Genomic DNA, 20,195 nt, shown 5'->3' with positions numbered 1-20,195 from the left:
AGATATAAATTATAAATATAGATTATAGATTATAGATATAAATTATAGATATAGATTATAGAATAGATATAGATTATAGATTATAAATATAGATTATAGATATAGATGCAAGAGACACATTCGCTAAAAAAAAATCCTTTGTAATCAAAGTATTTATCTAATATATATGAATTATAAGCAACCCTCGAGGAATATTCACAAGTGAATTTCAAAGAAAATTTAAATGGGGCAACCGTGCAAGAAGAATTTACCAAATAGAGATACTTAGCTGTGACAAGAATATAATGTATAAGAAGATTGCTTTACTAAAATATACCATGCAAGAAGAATTTATCAAATAGAGATACTTAGCTCTGACAAGAATGTACAAGAAGATTGCTTTACTAAAATATATTGCAGATAAATTTACACAGAAACGAAGGAAAAATATCGTCAATACATAAGGTTAATTAATTTATATACTACTTCTAATGACACTGCTATATATGCATCAGCAGTCACTTGTACAAAGCTAGATTTGTGTGAACATGTGCTAGTACTCATCTTCGTCTCTTGTTTTCCCAAGGACCCTCCTAAGAAAAGCAGTAACAGCACCAAGAACCAAGAAGAGCACCAGTGTATCGAATCCACCTCCGATGCCAACTGCAACGCCAGGCCCCGGTGCGAAGAATGAGAATGGTGACCAGCCCCATCCACCATAGAATGGAACACCATAGCCATATCCACCAACTAGAGGAGGAGCAACTGGTGGATTGATATAGATATTTGTTCTGCAAAAACAATGTCCTCATCTAAATTAGCCTCTTAAGCATACATCTGCATATCAAGTACATGTAACAGATCATGTAAGTAGAAAAACCAGCAGAACCAGGTTCGTTTAAACTGGAGGAAGTATCATAATTTAATATGGAGTTATGGCACTACAAGTATAACATATTCAACAAAACTATGTCTACCATGGAAGCTCTGAAAGATTTTAACATCATTTGGCAGTTGAGCTACTCCAATCCCTTATCTTTATAACTACCTTGTCCATTCCTTTACCACTTTTTCAGACAACAATACTTCTCATATGTTGGCTGTCGTCTTAAAGAATCATCTTTCTTCAAAACGTAAAAAAGCTGAGGATGACTGATCAAAAATCAAAATAAGATTCGAGAAAGAAGAATCGCGACAAACACCTTCAATGAATAAAATAACCAGATTGCACTTTAGAAAAAAAGCAGAATGTGCTACCTTAGAGGTTGTTTGGATGATGGTTTTCTGTGGTATGGTATGGTTACCAAGGAAACCATATGGTATGGTAATCTTTCATGGTTTAGGAACCATGGAATTGCCCAATTTTTAGAACCACCGATTTGGTGGTTTTCCATGATTTTCTTATTTTTTTTCCAATTATGCCCTCATATAATATTATTTAATCCTATTTTACCCTTTACCCCATGTTCTTTTTTACTATTTCTTTCGTTCTATTTTCACCAAGTCTTGTCATGTCTGTATTAATTGTTAACTCAAAATCACATAAGAAAAGCCTAAGAAAGAAGCATGCTGGACAAACTCTAATATCACTGTTGGAAACAGGTCATGACAAGTTTTATTAATGCCAACAGAAGTTGGTGCTGTGAGGGTTAACTGATAAAGGAAACGAGCCTCTTGGCTAAGCATGCAGTGAATCATACAAATCTACTGAAGTTTCAGCATCATTTACAAGTTCCAGACTAGTCCAAATTTGTTACTTCATCAACTGTTGCAATACTTAGCCGTTCAAAGTTGATCCTAGAATGGCTCAACTTTGTTACTCAAAACTGTTGAATGTGTTTTTATAGGCCAGTGACAACACAAAGAAAATCCCGATCATAGATAATAAGAAAATATCCCTAATTATTATAAATTTAAAATTTATAATAATTAGGGATATTTTAGTAAACTTACCCGTTACGATACAGTACCATACCATCAAAATAGTAGTGAATAATACAGTCCATCCAAACATTGTATTGTACTATACTGTACAGTACCATACCATACTGTACCATACATTATGAAACCATGGAACATCATTTTAGTAGTGAATAATACAGTCCATCCAAACATTGTATTGTACTATACTGTACAGTACCATACCATACTATACCGTACATTATGAAACCATGATAAATCACCATCCACACAAAGTGTTAAGTATATTGGGGTTAGTCAACTCCCTTGATTTTGGAAACACACGAAAAATAGAATCAGATAAGTACATGAAGGCAACTGGATCAGGTCACCAATGTGGGTCAGCTAGAATTCATATAAGGAGAGATACTATATGATTATTGTATATTTATATTATTAGATAAAAGGGGAAGAAATACAACTATTTTAAGAGTTGTATCCCTTTGGGATTATAATAAGGTTTTCTTGTCTGAACCTACGTAACTTTATCCGATGAAAAGAAAAACAGATTAAATAAAAAGTTGTTCTCCCGCTCTCTTCTCTCCAATTCTGTAAAGTTACATTGAAATTCTTGTGTAGATTTCTTCTAAAAAAGTATTGGACAACTCTATAACAAGTACAAGATTATAAACTATGGCTATGTCGGTGTAGTTCGTGCTAATATACATGTGATTACATTGTCGGATTAGTGAAACATAATCATTGATTCCACAAACTAAGTGGTTGATTTGATTCTCCATTCATATCAGAGACGTGTTTATTTGTTCCCTAGTTCTTTTTTGAAATCTGGATAAAAGTCTGTTCAAAAGTTTAAGAACAAATTAAAGTTTTTCTGGACACAGGGTTCATGAAATTCTCTGCGACGACATTAGTCTGTGTGATTCTGACTGCTGAAGACAATATAAGTATATATTTTGCACCGTCAGTTTTCCTTTTCCCTTAATTGGATTATTTTCGAATAACCTAGTGGATGGAAATTAATTTATATTATGCCTTTTAATGGTGTCTCTACGAATAAAGTCTGCCAATGGGACTTTGGGATTACAATGGAGGACCCCTACGTGACCATTTCCCTTCCAAACTTTTTAATGTGTTGGGAATATTTGTTAAATTCAGGATGTATTGTTGGTCATTTTTTCTTTTCTTTATGGAAGTACAACGCTAAAAACATGGTTATTTTTTTTTGGGATATTTTTATCAGAAGTCCTATACTGCCTTTATACAACTATCATCATCAAGTGTTTCTATAATAGTTATAGAATTTATGATTATTTTATCTTGAATTTATGTGATTTAAGATAAGTGGTTCTTAGATGATTGATTGTGTTAAATTTGTGACATTTAAATTCGAATGATGATTGGAAACTTAATGAACTTTCGATTCCGTGTGAAATGAATATTGACATAGTTGATTATTTTAAGAATTATTATGTATATGAATTTAGGCTATGACAAAGGTACATAGTTATATAATTATTTAAATCCGTATATCAACTATTGTAAAGAACATTGTCGTCGAGCTTAATAAGGGTGATAAGCTTAACGGTGATAACTATGAAATATGGAACGTGAAAATTCAACCTGCTTAATCTAGAACAGAACGTACAATCCTTGAATATCTTAAATTGTCTAAAGAACCTTTGTGACATATCTGAATTCGAATGATGATTGGGAACTTAGTGAACTTTCGATTCTGAACCTGATGTGAAATGAATGTTGACATAGTTGATTATTTTAAGAATTAACATGTATATTAATTTAGGCTATGACAAACATACATAGTTATATACTTGTTTAAATCAGTATGTCAACGGTTGCAGAGAACATTGTCGTCGAGTTTAATAAGGGTGATAAGCTTAATGGTTATAACTATGGAATATGGAGCATGAAAATTCAACCTGCTTAATCTAGAACAGAACGTGCAACCCTTAAATATCTTAAATTGTCTAAAGATGCTTTACGAAAACTATTATATTCTAAATTATATGAACCCAGTAAGAAAATATCGATCCATGGATATTTAAACCCGAATATCCTGGCAGATAGGTCAAAAGCTATTGATAATCCGGTGGTTGCTTCAAAGCTTCTAATGCCAATTAGTCAACCGAGATCTTACCTTCTCTCTTTTCTATGGTATGCTTACACAAGTTCCACCCCATTTCATTTAAAGTCACACTTTGACACTATAAACTTGGACATCCAAGTTTTTATTATTTAGGACATTTGTTACCTCAGTTATTTAGAAATAAAAATTCGTCTTGTTGCAATGTGAATTCTGTGAAATGGCTAAGCATCACCAATCTTTTTTCCCTCTTTAAAGTACCGGCCTTCAAAACCTCTTATGATGATTCATAGTGATGTTTGGGGACCTCTAAAATTTCAACAATGTTTGAAAAATGATGGTTCCTAACTTTTATAGACGATCATACTAGATTGAGTTGGATTTTTTTTTATTGAAGGACACAACTGAGGTTAAAATATCTATGCAATGATGGAAACACAGTTTAATGAGAAAGTCAAGATTTTCCGAAGTGAATGGTCATAAATTTTACGAAAAAAGCTCAAAAATATCCCTGAACTATCTGAAATAGCTCAAAAATGCCCCTCGTTAGATTTTTGGCTCAAAAATACCCCTCCGTTAAATATTTGGCTCAAAAATACCCCTCTTCTAACGAAATTCGAAAAAGGATCAAAAATACCCCTAAACTATCTGAAATGGCTCAAAAATACCCCTATGTTAAATATTTAGCTAAAAAATACCCCTCCCCTTAACGAAATTCCACCAAGCATGCCACCTAAATAAAAAAGCTACGTGACTATGCCACATTACCATCCACATGTAAAATGTTAGTATTTTTTAATTATATGACATTTATTTCTTCTTTATTTTTATTTTTATTTTTATTTAAAAATGTCAATGAAATGGACAAAACTTACACGACTTTTTCATTTTTAATCAAAGTAGACAAACGGTGGTTACATAATATTATTTTTAAAAAAAATTCATTAAATGTAACATCGCTATTATCAAATTTCTTTAATCATCTAAAAAACAAGATTTTTCCTGTTAATAGGTTTAAAAGTGTGAAACCCAACAAAAGAGTTATTAAACTGATAAACCCATTAATTATTAGGCCATTATAAAAGTTAAAATTAAGATTTACTCATAAAAGTAATAAATTTCAAACTAAACTTCAAATTAGTTACTCAAAAGATGTGTTTGGCTTTGCTAGCTTTTACTCAAAATGCTTATGTTAAAGTGATTTAATAAATACCTCCTCTAATCTAAAATTAATGAATCTTTGAATGTGGCACACATCTTCAAAAAGTTAATGAATGACATAATTAAAGAATAATTTATCAATATTAAGTATCATTTTACTTTTTTTCAAACTTGTTCTAAAAATAATAAGATTATTCATCAAAACTAAATTTAGAAAAATGAATTCATTTTGAATGATTAAACAAATGTTAAAAGGAATTCATTTATTTTGAAAAAAAATTTGCATGTAGTAAATTCAACTCAATTATTAGTACATCAATATTTGCTAGCTTAAAAGTTAAAATTCTAGCCCCTCCTCTGAGTCAACATCAGATCAAGATCAAGCTGTTCCTCATCCCAAACGACAATAACAAGATGAAATTTAGAACTTTTAAAACACTAATGAAAAGGTGAAATCTAGAACTTTTAAAACACTAATGAAGTAATTAGCAAAAGATTGGTTTTTTGGTTTTTCCGTTTCACTGCTTTGCAAAAAAATAAAAATAAAAATAAAAATAAAGAAGAAAGGAATGTCATATAATTAAAAAATACTAACATTTTACATGTGGATGGTAATATGGCATAGTTACGTGAATTTTTTTTATCTAAGTGGTATGTTTGGTGGAATTTCGTTAAAGAGGGGTATTTTTTAGCTAAATATTTAACCGAGGGGTATTTTGAGTCATTTCAGATAATTCAGGGGTATTTTTGATCCTTTTCCGAATTCCGTAGAGGAAGGGGTATTTTTGAGCCAAATATTTAACGGAGGAGTATTTTTTAGCTAAAAATCTAACGAGGGGCATTTTTGAGCTATTTCAGATAGTTCAGGGGTATTTTTGAACCTTTTCCGTAAGTTTTTTAATGAATAATTAGAAAGTTTTTTTAGAAAAACTGAGGTAGTACACCAAAGCTCTTGGTCGAATACACCTCAACAAAATGACATAGCAGAAAAAAAAAAATAGGCACCTTTTAAAGGTAACTTGGGCTTTAATGTTTACCAGTAAAGTTTCGAAGTACCTTTGGGGAGAGACTCTCTTGACCGCTACTTACCTTATTAATAGAATGTCATCTCGTTCTCTCAGATTTAAAACACCTTTTAACGTTTTAAGAGAGTTTTTTTAGTTCTAGGTTAACTACACATCTACCACTGAAAGTTTTTGGGTTTACTTTTGTTCACGTTCATAATCACAGTAAACTTGAACCAAGGATAAGAAGTGTGTTTTAATAGGACATGCTTCAAATCAAAAGGGATATAAGTGTTATGATCCTCGGTTTAGGCAAAAAATTGTTTCAATGAATCTAACTTTCTATGAATCCCAACTCGATTTTACTCTTCATCTTCAGGCGAAATATCACGTAAGTGAGGATTTGTCTTTTTGAGATATTGAAGAAACAAGACATCAAACAAATCATGGGCTAGATATTAAAATAAATACTGATGTGAGAGATTTACGAGAAAATATGAATAGGAGTGATTCGAGAGATGATAAGGACTTAAGTGACTTAAATGATAAAAACTTTGATATTGAACCTGTAGAGCCTTCAAATGACAAAAATAAAAATGGAATAGAGAACAAACAAAACAAATATAGATGCATTCAAGAAGGAACCGAACTCGAGAAAAAAAGACCGATGATCCTCAACACTATCAAAAGTTAATTCCGCAAGACCTTCCTGTCAGGTAATATTCCAACTGATTCTATTTCTTATTTTTTTTCTCAGATCTGGACCTACCTATTGCAAAACGCAAAGGTGTTGTATTCATTTCTAAATATCCTACTTCTATGTTTGTGTCCTATAAAAAGTTGTCTCCTAATTATTCAACCTTTACTTTACAACTTTGTATGGAGATCCCAAAAACTGTGTAGGATGCTCTACGAGTTCCCACATGGAAGAAGGCTATTTTTGAGGAATTGTGGGCTCTTGGAAAAAATGAGACATTAAAGTTGGTAGATCTGTCCAAGGAAAAGAAACCAGTGGGCTGCAAATGGGTAGTCACCATCAAATCCAAGTCAAACGGATCCTTGGAGAAGTATAAAGCCCTCCTAGTAGATAAGGGATTCACACAGACATATGGCATTAATTATCTTGAAACATTTTCTCCAGTAGCTATGTCAATTAGAGTTTTGTTGACAATTGAGGTAAATTTTGACTAGTCTCTTCAGTAGTTGGATGTGAAGAATGCTTTCTTAAATGGGCAACTAGAGGAAGAAAAGTCTATATGGATCCTCCACCAGGTTTCGAAGAAAAATATAAATTAAAGACATGCAGACTTAGAAGATGTTTTTACGATCTAAAATAGTCTCCAAGGGCCTGGTTTGAAAGGTTTACTCAATTTGTGAAAAAGCAAGAATATGTGCAAGGACAAACAGATCACACAATGTTTACTTAACATTTATTGAAAGGAAAAATAGCATTTCTTATAGTGTATGTTGACGATATCATCCTCACAGGAGATGATGTGGTTGAACTAAAAACCTAAAGGAGCGCCTTGCCCAGAATTTGAGATAAAGGACTTAGGCCTGTAGAAGTATTTTATCAATATGGAGGTTGCACGATTAACAAGGAATTATAATGTTACAAAGAAAGTATGTTCTTAATCTGTTAAAAGAAACATGAATGAGAAAGTGGTTGTAGACCAGCTGAAACTCCAATTGACCCAAATGTAAAGTTCGCAAATAATGGAAAATCAACTGATAGGGGCCAATATAGCAAGTTGATTTACTTGTTACATATTAGGCCTGATATAGCCTTTGTTGTGAGCCTAGTTAATCAGATCATGCATCCTCCACAAGAAGAACACCAAAAAGTTGTATATCGAATCCTAAGGTATCTAAAGAGTTCTCCTAGAAAAGAGTTGTTCTTCAAAAAAAATGAGCAAAGAAGTGTTAAAGGTTATACAGATGCAGACTGGACTGGTTCATCTATTAATAAAAGGTCTACGTCCATATATTGTACATTTGTTTGGGAAAATTTAGTGACATGGAGGAGTAAGAAGCAAAATGTTGTGTATCGAAGTAGTGTTGAGGCTGAGTATCGATTTATGGCACATGGAATTTATGAAATATTATGGCTCAAGAGATTTTAAAAGAACTAAGAAGATCAATGAGTTTGCCAATGAAGTTATATTGTGACAATACGCCTACGCTAAGCATTGCTCATAATCCAGTTCAACATTATAGAATAAAGCATGTTTGAGTGGACAGACACTTCATGGAAGAGAAAATTGAACATGAAAGTATATGCATCCCTTTCGTTTCAACAACTGAACAAGTAGCAGATATTTTCACAAAAGGACTCTCTACCTTTGAGTCATTTGTTAGCAAGTTAGGCATGTTCGATATTTACATGCCAACTAGAAGGGGAGTATCGAATGAGCTGGCAGGTTTAGTCATAATTTGTTCCATGAATGAGCTGAAGAATTTGATTAAAATCTGCTCCACAAATCAGCTAGCAGATTTGATTGTAATCAGCTCCTGTAAATATGAGATAACATATATTTTAGGAAAATATATTATTTGTTATTCTAGAAAATAAATTGGTGATTCAAGAATCTCTCAAGAATCAAGGATTGATTAGTTTATTCTGATCTTGCTTGTTCTCTTATAAATACTGTACAATTCTATGAATAAACATATACTTTTGCAGTATTTAAACTTTCATATGTGATGCTTATAAAAGATATGTAAAGTCATTGGATTTATGTAGATGTTGATGTATTTATATTTTAGTTTTCCCAATCTTTTTCATATAAATTCACATTATTGAAATTAATGTTGGTTTATGCCTAATTTTCTATTCTTGTTGGTTCATATACATATATATTTATGTGATGTACATACGAGGATAAAACTATGTCAAGCAGACAAAAAAAATGGCCTAACCACACAGGCAGTCGTCTTCTATGTCACTCGGACTTTGCAAAAATGTCAATGGGGGTGTATCGGGTTCTCCAAAAATAGTGTATTTTTAAAAAATCTGGCAATAGTACAACATCAAAAGTGAAGATTCTGCACAGCTTACATCGCCTCTATTGTCTAAGTGACAAGTAGTAGAGATGAGACAGCTATAAACTTATTATTATCAGAAATAATGATAGTTTATAATCAGAATGTTGTTTGTTAGATTGTGTTTAATCTTGTGTGATTAAATGATTTCAAATGTCAGATGTGAGTTCTGAAGAATAAAATGCTTGAGTAGATTTGTGAACTCGTTAGAAATGAATTGTCTGAACTATCATCTGCACAATATTTACTTTATAAAAAACATGCGCTCCATGGAAAATGAGTCAATACTGTGAAACATGTTTCATATCATGTAAGCATAAAGTGACCCATAAGGGCGATACAAGTTTATTCTCTACGTAACATTGTGTGAAGCCCTAAAAATTATAGTAGTTTTCCACATAGTACCCTCATGACTTTAATCAGTTTCTTGAGATTCAATTTGGTGTTTATTATCTTAGTATGTTGTCAAGAGATCATGGTTGATTCGGTCCAGCGAGACATTTCTAGAAAAGCATATAACGTTGAGATTCAGTTTGGTACATAATGATGAACTCAAAATTAAGAAAAAAAGATGATAAGAAATATAACTGTGATAAATGATCAAGGGTACTGCATGCTATAATCTACTCTAGGTTTCATTGATTGAGATGTTGTATATTCCTAAGAGATGTATAGCAACGACGCACTCGAAATATGCATCGATCACATGGTCTAGTAGTTAAGTATGAATGTTACAGTATAAGAATAAGAGTTGGCCCATTATGTGTGAGTCGGACATGAAGGAAATTGGATTAAGTCACCCATGTGAGTCAGCCCGAATACATATTAAGGAGAAATAATATATAATTGTTTATATATTTATATTATTAAACAAAAGGAAAGAGATAACTATTTGAAGAGTTGTGACCCATTGGGATGACAAAAGGGTTCTCTTATCTGAACCTACGTAACATTTCCCGATGAAAAGAAAAAGAGAAAGAAAAAGTTATTCTTCTTCTCCCCCCTCTCCAATTTCGTAAAATTCCATCGAAGATTCTTATGTAGATTTCTTCTGAGAAAGTGTTGGAACAACACTGTAATAGGTACGCGATTATAGACAGTGGCTATATTGGTGTAGTTCGTGTTTATATACATGTGATTACATTGTCCGACTAGTGAAACATATTTAATGATCCTGCAATTTGATTTGATTCTTCAGTACATGAAAGGAGCAAGTAGATGAAAGGATACACGAACCTATTAAATACAACCACAATTCAGAAAGTTATCCATCCACCTATCTGCTTTCATACACACCGATACAATGATATTGACAATAAGAGAATTTTTCTATCCTACACAAGAAGAAAAAAGAGATGTGAACATAAGGGTGGCAAAATTAGCCCAAACCTATTTAACCCGCCCATGTTTTAATGGGTTGGGCTAGAGTGATTTTGAAGATGGGTTGATTTGGCTAGCCCGAGTGAACCCATCATAAATCATCAACTCAAATTGGCTCACGACGATGTCCAAATTTGACCCATAAAGATGTTTAATTCTAGTATTTATAACTTCACTTTTAATATTTTTAATTATTTTTAGTTGCTTCAATTATGTTCTTTTTTCGTCTTGAAATAATAGTAGTAATAAATAATTTTTTGAATGAAGAAAAGTGATTTTTTTCTAACACCATCCCCCTACCGCTACCCCACCAAATTTTTTTAAAATATATTTTAAATTTGGTTTTTTTTTTAAATCATCTTTCCCCACCCACCTCCCTCTACCCCAACCAACCCTAGCTCCCATTCCCCTAGCAAAAACAATTATTTTCTTAATTTATATTTTTAAAGAAATAATTTTTTTCTTACACCATCGCGCTACCCGACTCCCACCTCCCTACTTTGACCCCTACCATCCCCACCCCCCACCCACCCCCAAAAAAAAAAACTTAATTTTTTAAAAGAAGAATTAAAAAAAATCAAAGTCCTTTTTTACCCACCTAACCCCCATTTCCCCTTAAAAAAAAGATTTTAGTAAAAAATAAATTCTTACACCATCCCATACCCCCGACCCCCACCTCCTTAAACACGACCCCTACCACCCCCTTACCCCATCTCCCTAAAAAAATTATTATTTTTTTCTAAAAAAATATTTTTTAAACTTTTTCTTACCCCCTCCCCCTCTCTACCCCAAACCCCCTCCTAAAAATTAATTTTATTTAGTTTGCATTTTAGAAAAATTTCAAAAGTTTTTTCTTATCCCACCCCTACCCTTATCCCCCCCCCCCCCCCCCCCCCCCTCTCACCTCAAAAAATACTAAAAAAGCATATTTTTTTTCCTTTTTCACCTCTCTTATCCAATTCGTTATCATTATTTTGTGTTAAATATATATACACTATTTTTTTATTTTTCATATTTTATTTTTACTTCAAAATAATAATAATAATAATATAACTATAAAAAGAAAATTAAAAAATATCATTCTAATCTAATTTCTACTAGAATGGTAAATTGTTCAATAATGGGTTAAGTTGGGCGGGTTGGGCTATAACCCATAAGCCCAACCTATCTTAGCCCATCTTTATTTTGGGTGGGTTGAGCAATGACCATTTATTGCTTTAAACCATTTTGACCAGCCCAAATTCGACAGAAACTGCCCATTTGCCACCCCTACGCGAACAACTAAGACATATGAAAAGCATGAAGAATTTTTGGGATGACTAATAGGAAAATTATATTTAGACTTGGAGTAAGTAGTAAAGTTGTTGTCATGTGACCAAGAGGTCATGGGTTCAAGCCTTGAAAACAACCTCCAACGAAAATACAAGGTAAGATTGCGTATAATACACCTTTGTGGTGGACTTTCCCCTAACCCTGCGCATAGAGGGCGCTCTAGTGCACCGGGCTATCCTTTTATGTTAATAATTTCAAGCTGGGAGATGGAAGGAGATTAGTTTTTGGCATGATTCTTGGTTGGGCCACACACCTCTCAAATGGAATTTCCCAATTCTTTTTACTTTGACTGCCAACGAGGAAGCCTGCGTATCAGATTATTAATCAAGTGGCTAGCACATAAGTTTCAGAAGAAACTGCAATGTTTGGGAATTGGAAAGAACCCAAAGTTTGATTCAACAATTAGGAGCCTACCATGCATGCCTGGATGAAAAGGATGGAAAGCATCTTTACAGTTGTATCTTGTTACACTCTATTGTATAATACATAGAATACCACACTTAAGTGGCCTTGGAAACAGATTTAGCATAGCAATGCCTCCTATAAGATTTAGTGTTTCACTTGGTTAGTCAGCAAAGCTGCTTGGAAATCATCTAAATGTTGATGTCCTTTAGTCAACTTGATGATTGATGAAGAAAGGGTCACTCATGAGCACAAGCATTTGTAAGGGAGCAAGTAATACCTAAGTTTCCTACTTTATAAATTCTTCGGACTATGGCGGTAAATAATTAGGAAATGGCCAAGTAAATACAATACAAGGCGTAACCGCTAGTTGTAAAGCATGACTTCGATAGCAACTAATATAAGTGAAACACACTTATAGGAATAATCTGATACAACAACGATAACAAGAACATACCCAGTGAAATCCTACAAATGAGGTGTGGGGAGGGTAAAGTATATAAACAGACCTTACCACTACCTCGTGGAGGAATAATCTGACACATATTTCTCATTCCGTCAAGATTGGAAATGGAGACTTATCATATTCCTACAATTTTCTTCCTTTTATATGGTATTTGGTATTGCAACTAACGAGAGGGAAGAAACTCATCTTTGCAGTTTTATGAGAACCCATATATATAGGATACTATTTGGATCTTGAGGGCTAAACTGTTACGATTTGTCCTGAATTTCCTACTTTATTTGATAATCTATCAAAATTAGAATTACCTTTCTTGATGGAAAAAGGTTTACTTGTTGAAAAAGATATCTTTCCTAGTAGGTTTTCTGTTAGGTTTATTTTTTCTTAAAAGAAGTGTTTTGTAGTTCTATAAATGTAAGATCTCTCTTCTCAAGCAACAACGCAATAATATCCATAAAATAATCGTTTTCTCTCAAACAGTTTTTATGTTTTTTTATTTAATTTTTAATATGTAGGCCAATTAGGAAGGGCTGTCTTGGAGTAACTGATAAAGTTACTGCCATGGGACCAGGAAGTCACGGGTTTAAGCCTTGGAAACAGCTTATGGCAGAAATGCAACATAAGGCTGCATACGATACACCCTTGTGGTGGGGCCCTTCCCCGGACACCGCGCATAGCGATAGCTTTAATGCACTAGGCTGCCTTTTTTTTTTAGGCCAACTGTTGAACCATATCAATAATGTCTTTTTTAGTATGTTTTTATTTATCATTTGAATTATCGTTCTATGATTTCCAAACTATTAGCATCCGGCAATTTCGAACCCAACATAAATGAGAAGTGATCATTTATTTTCTTGATGAAAGAACTGTTATTTCAAAAAAGTTAAAGAGTTCATGACCTACATGCATTCCAATATGAAGCAATATGAATCAGTACACTTTGCTATGCTGAAATATTTCAGAAGTAGCGATTTTCTTCGGGACTAAACTACTTAAGAAGCCCAAAAAAGTTCTATCAACAAAAAAAAAATGCCTGAAAGAGCAAAATCTAAAGTAGGAAACAATACTATCAGCTGTCTTCTATAGCTAATAACAATAGATCCAGATGTTAACGCCGACCGTCAACAGCATGGTTGAATGCAAAAAAGGACAAATTTAAGTAGGAATATGAAATAAGTTCACACTCCATGAATTGTGACAGTAACAACTAGTCTTAGCAAACCAAAGCTAAAAGCTTTTGATTTTTCCAACTAGAGAGAAAAATATTCAATCAAAGTACACTATAAAAAAACATGTTTAATTCTTATCCATCTATCTATTCTTTATCAAAAAATAACTATGTCTAATTCATTCACCATGAGATTTTGAAAAGTAAGCTATATTCATGCATGCAGAGGCGGACCTACGTTTGGGACATAGGGGTCATTGTCACCCGTAAACTTCAAAAAGAATCTTGTATCTATGTGTGTATATATCATAAAATTCGATTATCTATGGATATAGGAACCCCCTCCCCCCCGACCAACTGAGAAGGGAACAGAGGGGGGGAGTTGGTAGAGGTGTTTGCTCCAGCTTTAAATGACTTCCTGATGTTCCTGTGTTCAAGTCCAAGTTCAGTAGCTAGTTTGTTTTTTAAATTATTTTTGCGCAGTCAACAAGTTAGTGCAGTACACAAGCCCATTTTCAACTTATTTTCTAATCAAAATACTACAGAAATCAATTGGCATCCGGCGAGACCCAACCTCCCTCTGTAACTCCTGTGTGGTTTGCATAAGCAAACCTATACTCCTCGACGGTGGTGAATCATTGATCAGCTCCTAGTAATTGCCACATCAAAGTTAAAGATAATGGTGCTCCACCACTTCCAAATACTGGGTCCGCCTTTGCATGCACATGAATAGTGAACCCATAATGCTTATATCTCCATTCTCCATGTTTGACTCCATTTTCCATTAACATATGAAACTTTTTGACCTGTAGAATGTTGGTTTTGTCTGTACTATTTCTATAACAAGAACAAAATTATGGCAATACAGATTCTTGCAATGTAGATTCATAGCCAATAGCAAGAACATAAGAATCACATTTAGTAGGAAATTTAACTGTCTTGTTTTGTAGAATGAAGGCAGGGGTGGATTATAAAGGTTTTTTTTTTAACTTTTTATGTATAATATATGTAGATGTTAAACCTCCTTGGCATAAAATTAGAGGTTGGATCAGTAGTTGAGGGTTCAAGTAGTTGAGGGTTCAAAATTCAACTTGAGGTTCAAAGTTCAAATCCTAAACACTAAAGTTTTATTTTCTGAACCCCTTTAATGAAAATTCTGGACCCGCCACTGAATGAAGGTTTTAGGTTCAACATGATTATTTGCTTTAGCATTGCTTACACTATATAGTGAAGTAATGTATACGCGACCAATTACTAACAACTCCTTTTCGTTTACTTCCCCATCCATGCTGTTAGGGAATGTAAGGTTTTGATGATGGGCATATGAATGAAACATATTGTGCAAGCTATTCCACACAAGTGAAACTACTGCTGTCATATGAACTGGACGTTGATATTATAGCAAGACTGACACTGCATTAGGACAAGAGTGGATAAGCAAGGACGTTCAGATTTGTCTCAATTTCAATGATTAAGGAGAAAATAATTGCAACATTCAAAAGTTGAGTTGATAAAGGAGTTCTACAAGATTAAGAGATAAAGAAGAAGAGTCCTACTCAATCCAGGAGAGAGAGACGGAAGCAAAGAAGGAGTGAAACTACCTGGGAGTCCTGCTGAAGATAGAAGAGTAAATCAATTAGAGGACTCCATCAGGTGTTGACTTAAATACAAGAAACGACATTCAAAGCGCTTGCCGATGCATTGATAGGATAATCTTCAATCAGAAAAACAGTTTACTTACTTGAAGAAGAACCTGGTCCTTTACTTAGTCTTAGACTGTTTGTAATAGGTAGATTCTTTGAGTTGTAATGAGTCATTGTTCTAGTATCAATGATCTATAAACTGAGTTAGAAATTGTGTCTTCAATTTAGGGAACTCGAAGACTTGAGAACACTTATCTTGGGAAGATTCGTATTTTTGTAGTTTTAGGAGTTAGAAGTTTTAATTCCTAGTTTACAAGAAGTCTTGTAGTTTTGTTGATTGTTGAGGCTCAAGAGTTATAGTGAAGTTAAGGTTAAATCCTGTAGAGGTACAGGTCGTGATTTTTTTCACCTTTCTTAAACCGAGCGTTTTCCATGTAAAAACATTTTGTCCAGTTTTTACTTCTTCTGTGAACCACGTTTACGTGTTCCACACATAGGCAACCAGTAGAGTCTAATAATAAAATTAGTAGGGCACGCACTCTAACACATGCCACCTTCGTGAGAGCTTACTGCATTAGATAAGTAATTATCTTTAGGAATCAAGGAACTTGACAACACATAGAGGAAATCATAACCTAAAAATTATTGGATTGTTTTTGCTAAAACCTGAGATGTTTAACAATAATATAAAACAGAGTTATACTTGTGTCTCTGTAACTAAAGGAATATAATTATATACCTTGTTCCACTACCCCAGTTTAATTTGGTACTCACAAAAAAAGGAGCTAAAGTGCTAAAAAGTATAGTGAGTAAAAAAGAATAAAAGGCTAGAATCTGAACATTGAAATGAAGACTTTGATATGAGATTAACTAGTTTAGAACAAGCATAAAAAGAAGGAAGGTTCTAGTGCTTTCCTCTTCCATCAAAGGTGACTTCTAATACGGTTTACTCCAGTCAATTTTCAAGTTACACATAATACAAGTTAATTTTTTCAGACAACACAGTGTTTTATGACTGTAGAAAAAAAGTCTCAGGGTTCTTACTTCATCATACTCATTTGAATGTCAGGACAGTAATGCAGGAACCTTTGGGGTAAGCTAAAAATATAACTTGTACTATTTGATTAGTTGATGAATTGAACAAAGGGAATGTAGAATCAGATGAAAGGCACCACTAACATAAGGGTTAGCAAGGTAATGTACACAAATATTTCCCCATAAAAAATGAATAGCTTGCTAAGATCTCAAATAGTAGCGTTAAAAAGTTAAAATTCAGCTCAAAGAAAAATTTGTAGCCTTAAAATTGTCTCAACCCCAATGACTGAAATCTCTAGCATCATTTTCCATAGCCTCTGTTTGTCCTCGTTATATGGGAAACATTTTAGTTACAACAGATTTATTCTACCTTTTTCTTTAACTCCTGCAAAGTTATCATTTCTTTCCTTTCACCCCAACGTCTTTACATTTACGCCACATTGGAACCTTCTCTCCAAGTCCAAATTCAGTAAAACTAGAAGCATTTCACCATATCAAAATACAATCATTCAACAGAACGGAAAGGCAAATACAACAACTGGTGTTGTACCTTTAGGTGTTGAGAGTACAATTCTTGTAAAAGAACTACTACTACATTAACATCTTCCCTGAGTACCAAGTTCAAAATTCTTATCATATATTGAATGTTTGAGACCAGCGTTCAGGGAAGCGTGATGCGAAAAAAAGCGACAAGGCCCGCATCACGCAATGCGTGAAGCGATGCGACCACATCATTGAACTGAAGCTCAATCAAAAGAAAAAAGACCAAATAGCATCCAAACAGTAAATCTGGAAAGACCACAACAACTGTATAAACAACAATAAAGACAATGTATAAAAGCAAAAGTTTAAATGAACAAAAAAATCAAAGGTTTGATCACCGAAACTAGAGGAAAAAAAGAAGTGAGGAGCAGAGGTGGAAAAAACAAAGAAAAAGAAAAAGAAAAACAGAGAGAAAATAGAGCAAAACAGTAACTGATCACAGCAATGAACAGAAGAATTGAAGAGAAGAAGAAAATAGTGAAGTCGCAGTAGTGAAAAACAGCGAAATAGAGATGAAAGAAGAAGAAAGAAGAAGGAAGAAAGAAGGAAGAAAAATTACCATAAAATATTAGTGAAGAAGAAAAGAGGTCGCAGAAGTAAAGTCGCGACTCTCTTCAGAGCCATTCCTACAAATTTGCAGAAGTGAAGGCAATAGTGATCCAGCTCTTTTTTAAATTTAAAATTGACCGGCTCTTTTATTTTTAATTTGAAAATGGCCCTACAAATAAAATCAACACGATGGGAGCGCATCAGCTCGCATTATAGGGTTATGCGCCCACATTTGTTAAATAGCTTCGCATCAGTTTACTCGCAGTGGGAGAGCCTCACATCACCGCATAATGAGATGATGCACTCGCATTACAAAACACTGTTACGACGATATTGCAGTGATAATATTCGATAATTGCTATTGATCATTTTCAAACGGGGTGTATATTTGCAGCTTGTAAACAGTTCTATAACAAAATACAATTCTGATTAAACTCCAACGATTGGTCATATCAATCCTCAATGAACAAAGTAGGACCTCCATCTGAAATGAAGTAAAGCATTAAAGACTCAAGTTCTAGCTACTTTAGCCGCAAATTACATATTTCAAGGATGTTGACAATTGAATTGTATGACCATCTCATTAACAGCTTTATTGGTCTAGTGAATATATCTTCTATTTACTTACGTATGTTTCAACAAACCCCGTCAGGTCTGGGCATGATTATTTTTCATAAGCGAGAGGTGGAAGTCTTTTCCGTCATTGGTGGAGGTGAGACTAGAACCTAGGATCTCTAAGGACCATATTTCATTTTATGACCGTCTGATCTAACAGCCTTACATTGTTAGAGAGGATACACTTTTATTTACTTAATTATACTGTCAATATTGATAAATAAACAAAATTCTTTAACAAGAAACAAAGTCCCCGGCTGAAAAAAAAGTAAAAATAATCGGGAAATCTTAGAAGCTCAGATGTTCACCTTGTTAGTTAGTGAGGTGCCATAAACTATAATTCCCTTCACATTTCTCTTTTAACAAAAAATGAGTGAAATTTACCTTGAATTGTTGATTCTTGGTAAGGAAGAGCGAGGAGCTGTTGATCGAAAAGCCTGACCACCAACTCGCCCACCAGTCTTAGCAGCTGATGCTGGATCCACTGACCCCAGTGTCAAAACTCCAGCTGCCACTGCAACTAATGCTAACTCGGCAAATTTATTTTCACTTTTCCTGCAAAGAGTCAATAACTCCATCAAGAACCCATAAATTAAAGACAAAAATGAAACTTTTTCCCCATTATCTTTAAAGTTTACCACAAAGAGTCTTGTGGGTCATCTGGGCTGTGCTTAGACAAGATTTTAGTGCTATGTACCCGAACGAAGGTATTATTTTTTCTGGGTTTGTATGTTAGAGAAAGAGGAGCAATTAGGAAACTTTGCTGTAGAAAAGCTACAGACATCTTTTTTGCACTTCAAGTTAGTCGAAAATATGGATGCTCCCGAGTTCAGAAATGGTGTTGTGCGCTTTGTTACCGAGTCAATACTCTGCTGATATTTACCAAAGGTTCATCCAGTTGATGACTGTCAAGTTTCCACGTGGGGATGCAGTAGTGGTGCATGTTAGTCAAGAATATCACCAGATGATCTTTTCCATATGATGGGCACATCCCAACATGAGAAAACTGATTATAGGTTGATAAATAAGTTTTGAAATTAAAATTGATAATAAATTTGATCTTTCTGAATCAATTTTTTTTAATTAGTGATTAAGTTAAATTAGAATGTGATGTAATGTAATTTTTAAAATTTTCAAATATTGAAAATATAGAAAAATAATTCAACCCCCAAAATATATTCTTACTTTACTGATTTCATTTCATTTAACCTTTTCTTCTCCTATGCTTCTCTCTTCTCTCTAAAAAAAAAATGGTATCCTCAGCTTCAACTCTCATCTTCTCCACTTCAACTTCGTCACTGAAGTTGTTGTCATCTCCATCTCCAAGTTAAGTTTTTGATCTTTAAAGGTAAAACTTTTTTCATTTATCTCACAGACAAAGTTTCACCCATTTTCAACAAAAATTTATTGATTTTGAATTTTTTTAACTCTCATTGTTAGGATTTTTCCCATTTCGAGAAAGAATCTGTTGATTTTGAGAATATGTGTTTAGATTTATGGGGAGTTTTGTAGTGTTCTATTTGAATTTATTTTTTATGGGTATCTTTGAATTGAATAGTAAATGCACTTATTAAAAAGGAAAAACTTTGATTGACTTGAATTTATACAAAGTTATATATATATATATATCTATCTATATATATATATATATATGTATATATACCTCAGCAGAAAAATACTAGTCGTACCCTACTCGGCCTGAGCAGCAACTAGTTGGGAAATAGCATGCATAGACTGACGAAACTCCACATTCGTTATATTTCTCTAAGGGACTTGAGGAGCAGTAGGAGGAATAGAAGGAACTTCAGTACAATAAGGAACAGGACCATGAGATCAAAGATATACTCCAAACGTAGGA

General features: G+C 33.6%; 1 protein-coding gene across 1 annotated transcript; it reads right to left on the bottom strand.

The window, feature by feature from the left end:
• Positions 1 to 365: 365 nt before the first annotated feature.
• Positions 366 to 19,798, bottom strand: LOC107877897. The gene is made up of 3 exons (XM_016724691.2): positions 18,976 to 19,798; positions 18,722 to 18,892; positions 366 to 770 (listed from the first exon to the last, which is right to left on the bottom strand). The coding sequence occupies exons 1-3, from the start codon at positions 19,119 to 19,121 to the stop codon at positions 533 to 535; spliced, it is 555 nt and encodes a 184-aa protein (XP_016580177.1). The 5' UTR covers positions 19,122 to 19,798; the 3' UTR covers positions 366 to 532.
• Between the last annotated feature and the right edge of the window lie 397 nt (positions 19,799 to 20,195).

Source organism: Capsicum annuum, chromosome 7 (genome assembly GCF_002878395.1).
Source record: "Capsicum annuum cultivar UCD-10X-F1 chromosome 7, UCD10Xv1.1, whole genome shotgun sequence".
Taxonomy (NCBI): domain Eukaryota; kingdom Viridiplantae; phylum Streptophyta; class Magnoliopsida; order Solanales; family Solanaceae; genus Capsicum; species Capsicum annuum.
Note: the sequence above shows the minus strand (reverse complement) of the source record. Positions and strands in the feature narration are given on the sequence as shown.

Coding starts and splice junctions, on each gene's coding strand:
- LOC107877897 (XM_016724691.2), bottom strand. CDS start 19,121: ATGTCTGTAGCTTTTCTACAGCAAAGTTTCCTAATTGCTCCTCTTTCT. Junction 18,893..18,975: donor GACCCACAAGACTCTTTGTG/GTAAACTTTAAA, acceptor GACTCTTTGCAG/GAAAAGTGAAAATAAATTTG. Junction 771..18,721: donor CCAAGAATCAACAATTCAAG/GTAAATTTCACT, acceptor TTGTTTTTGCAG/AACAAATATCTATATCAATC.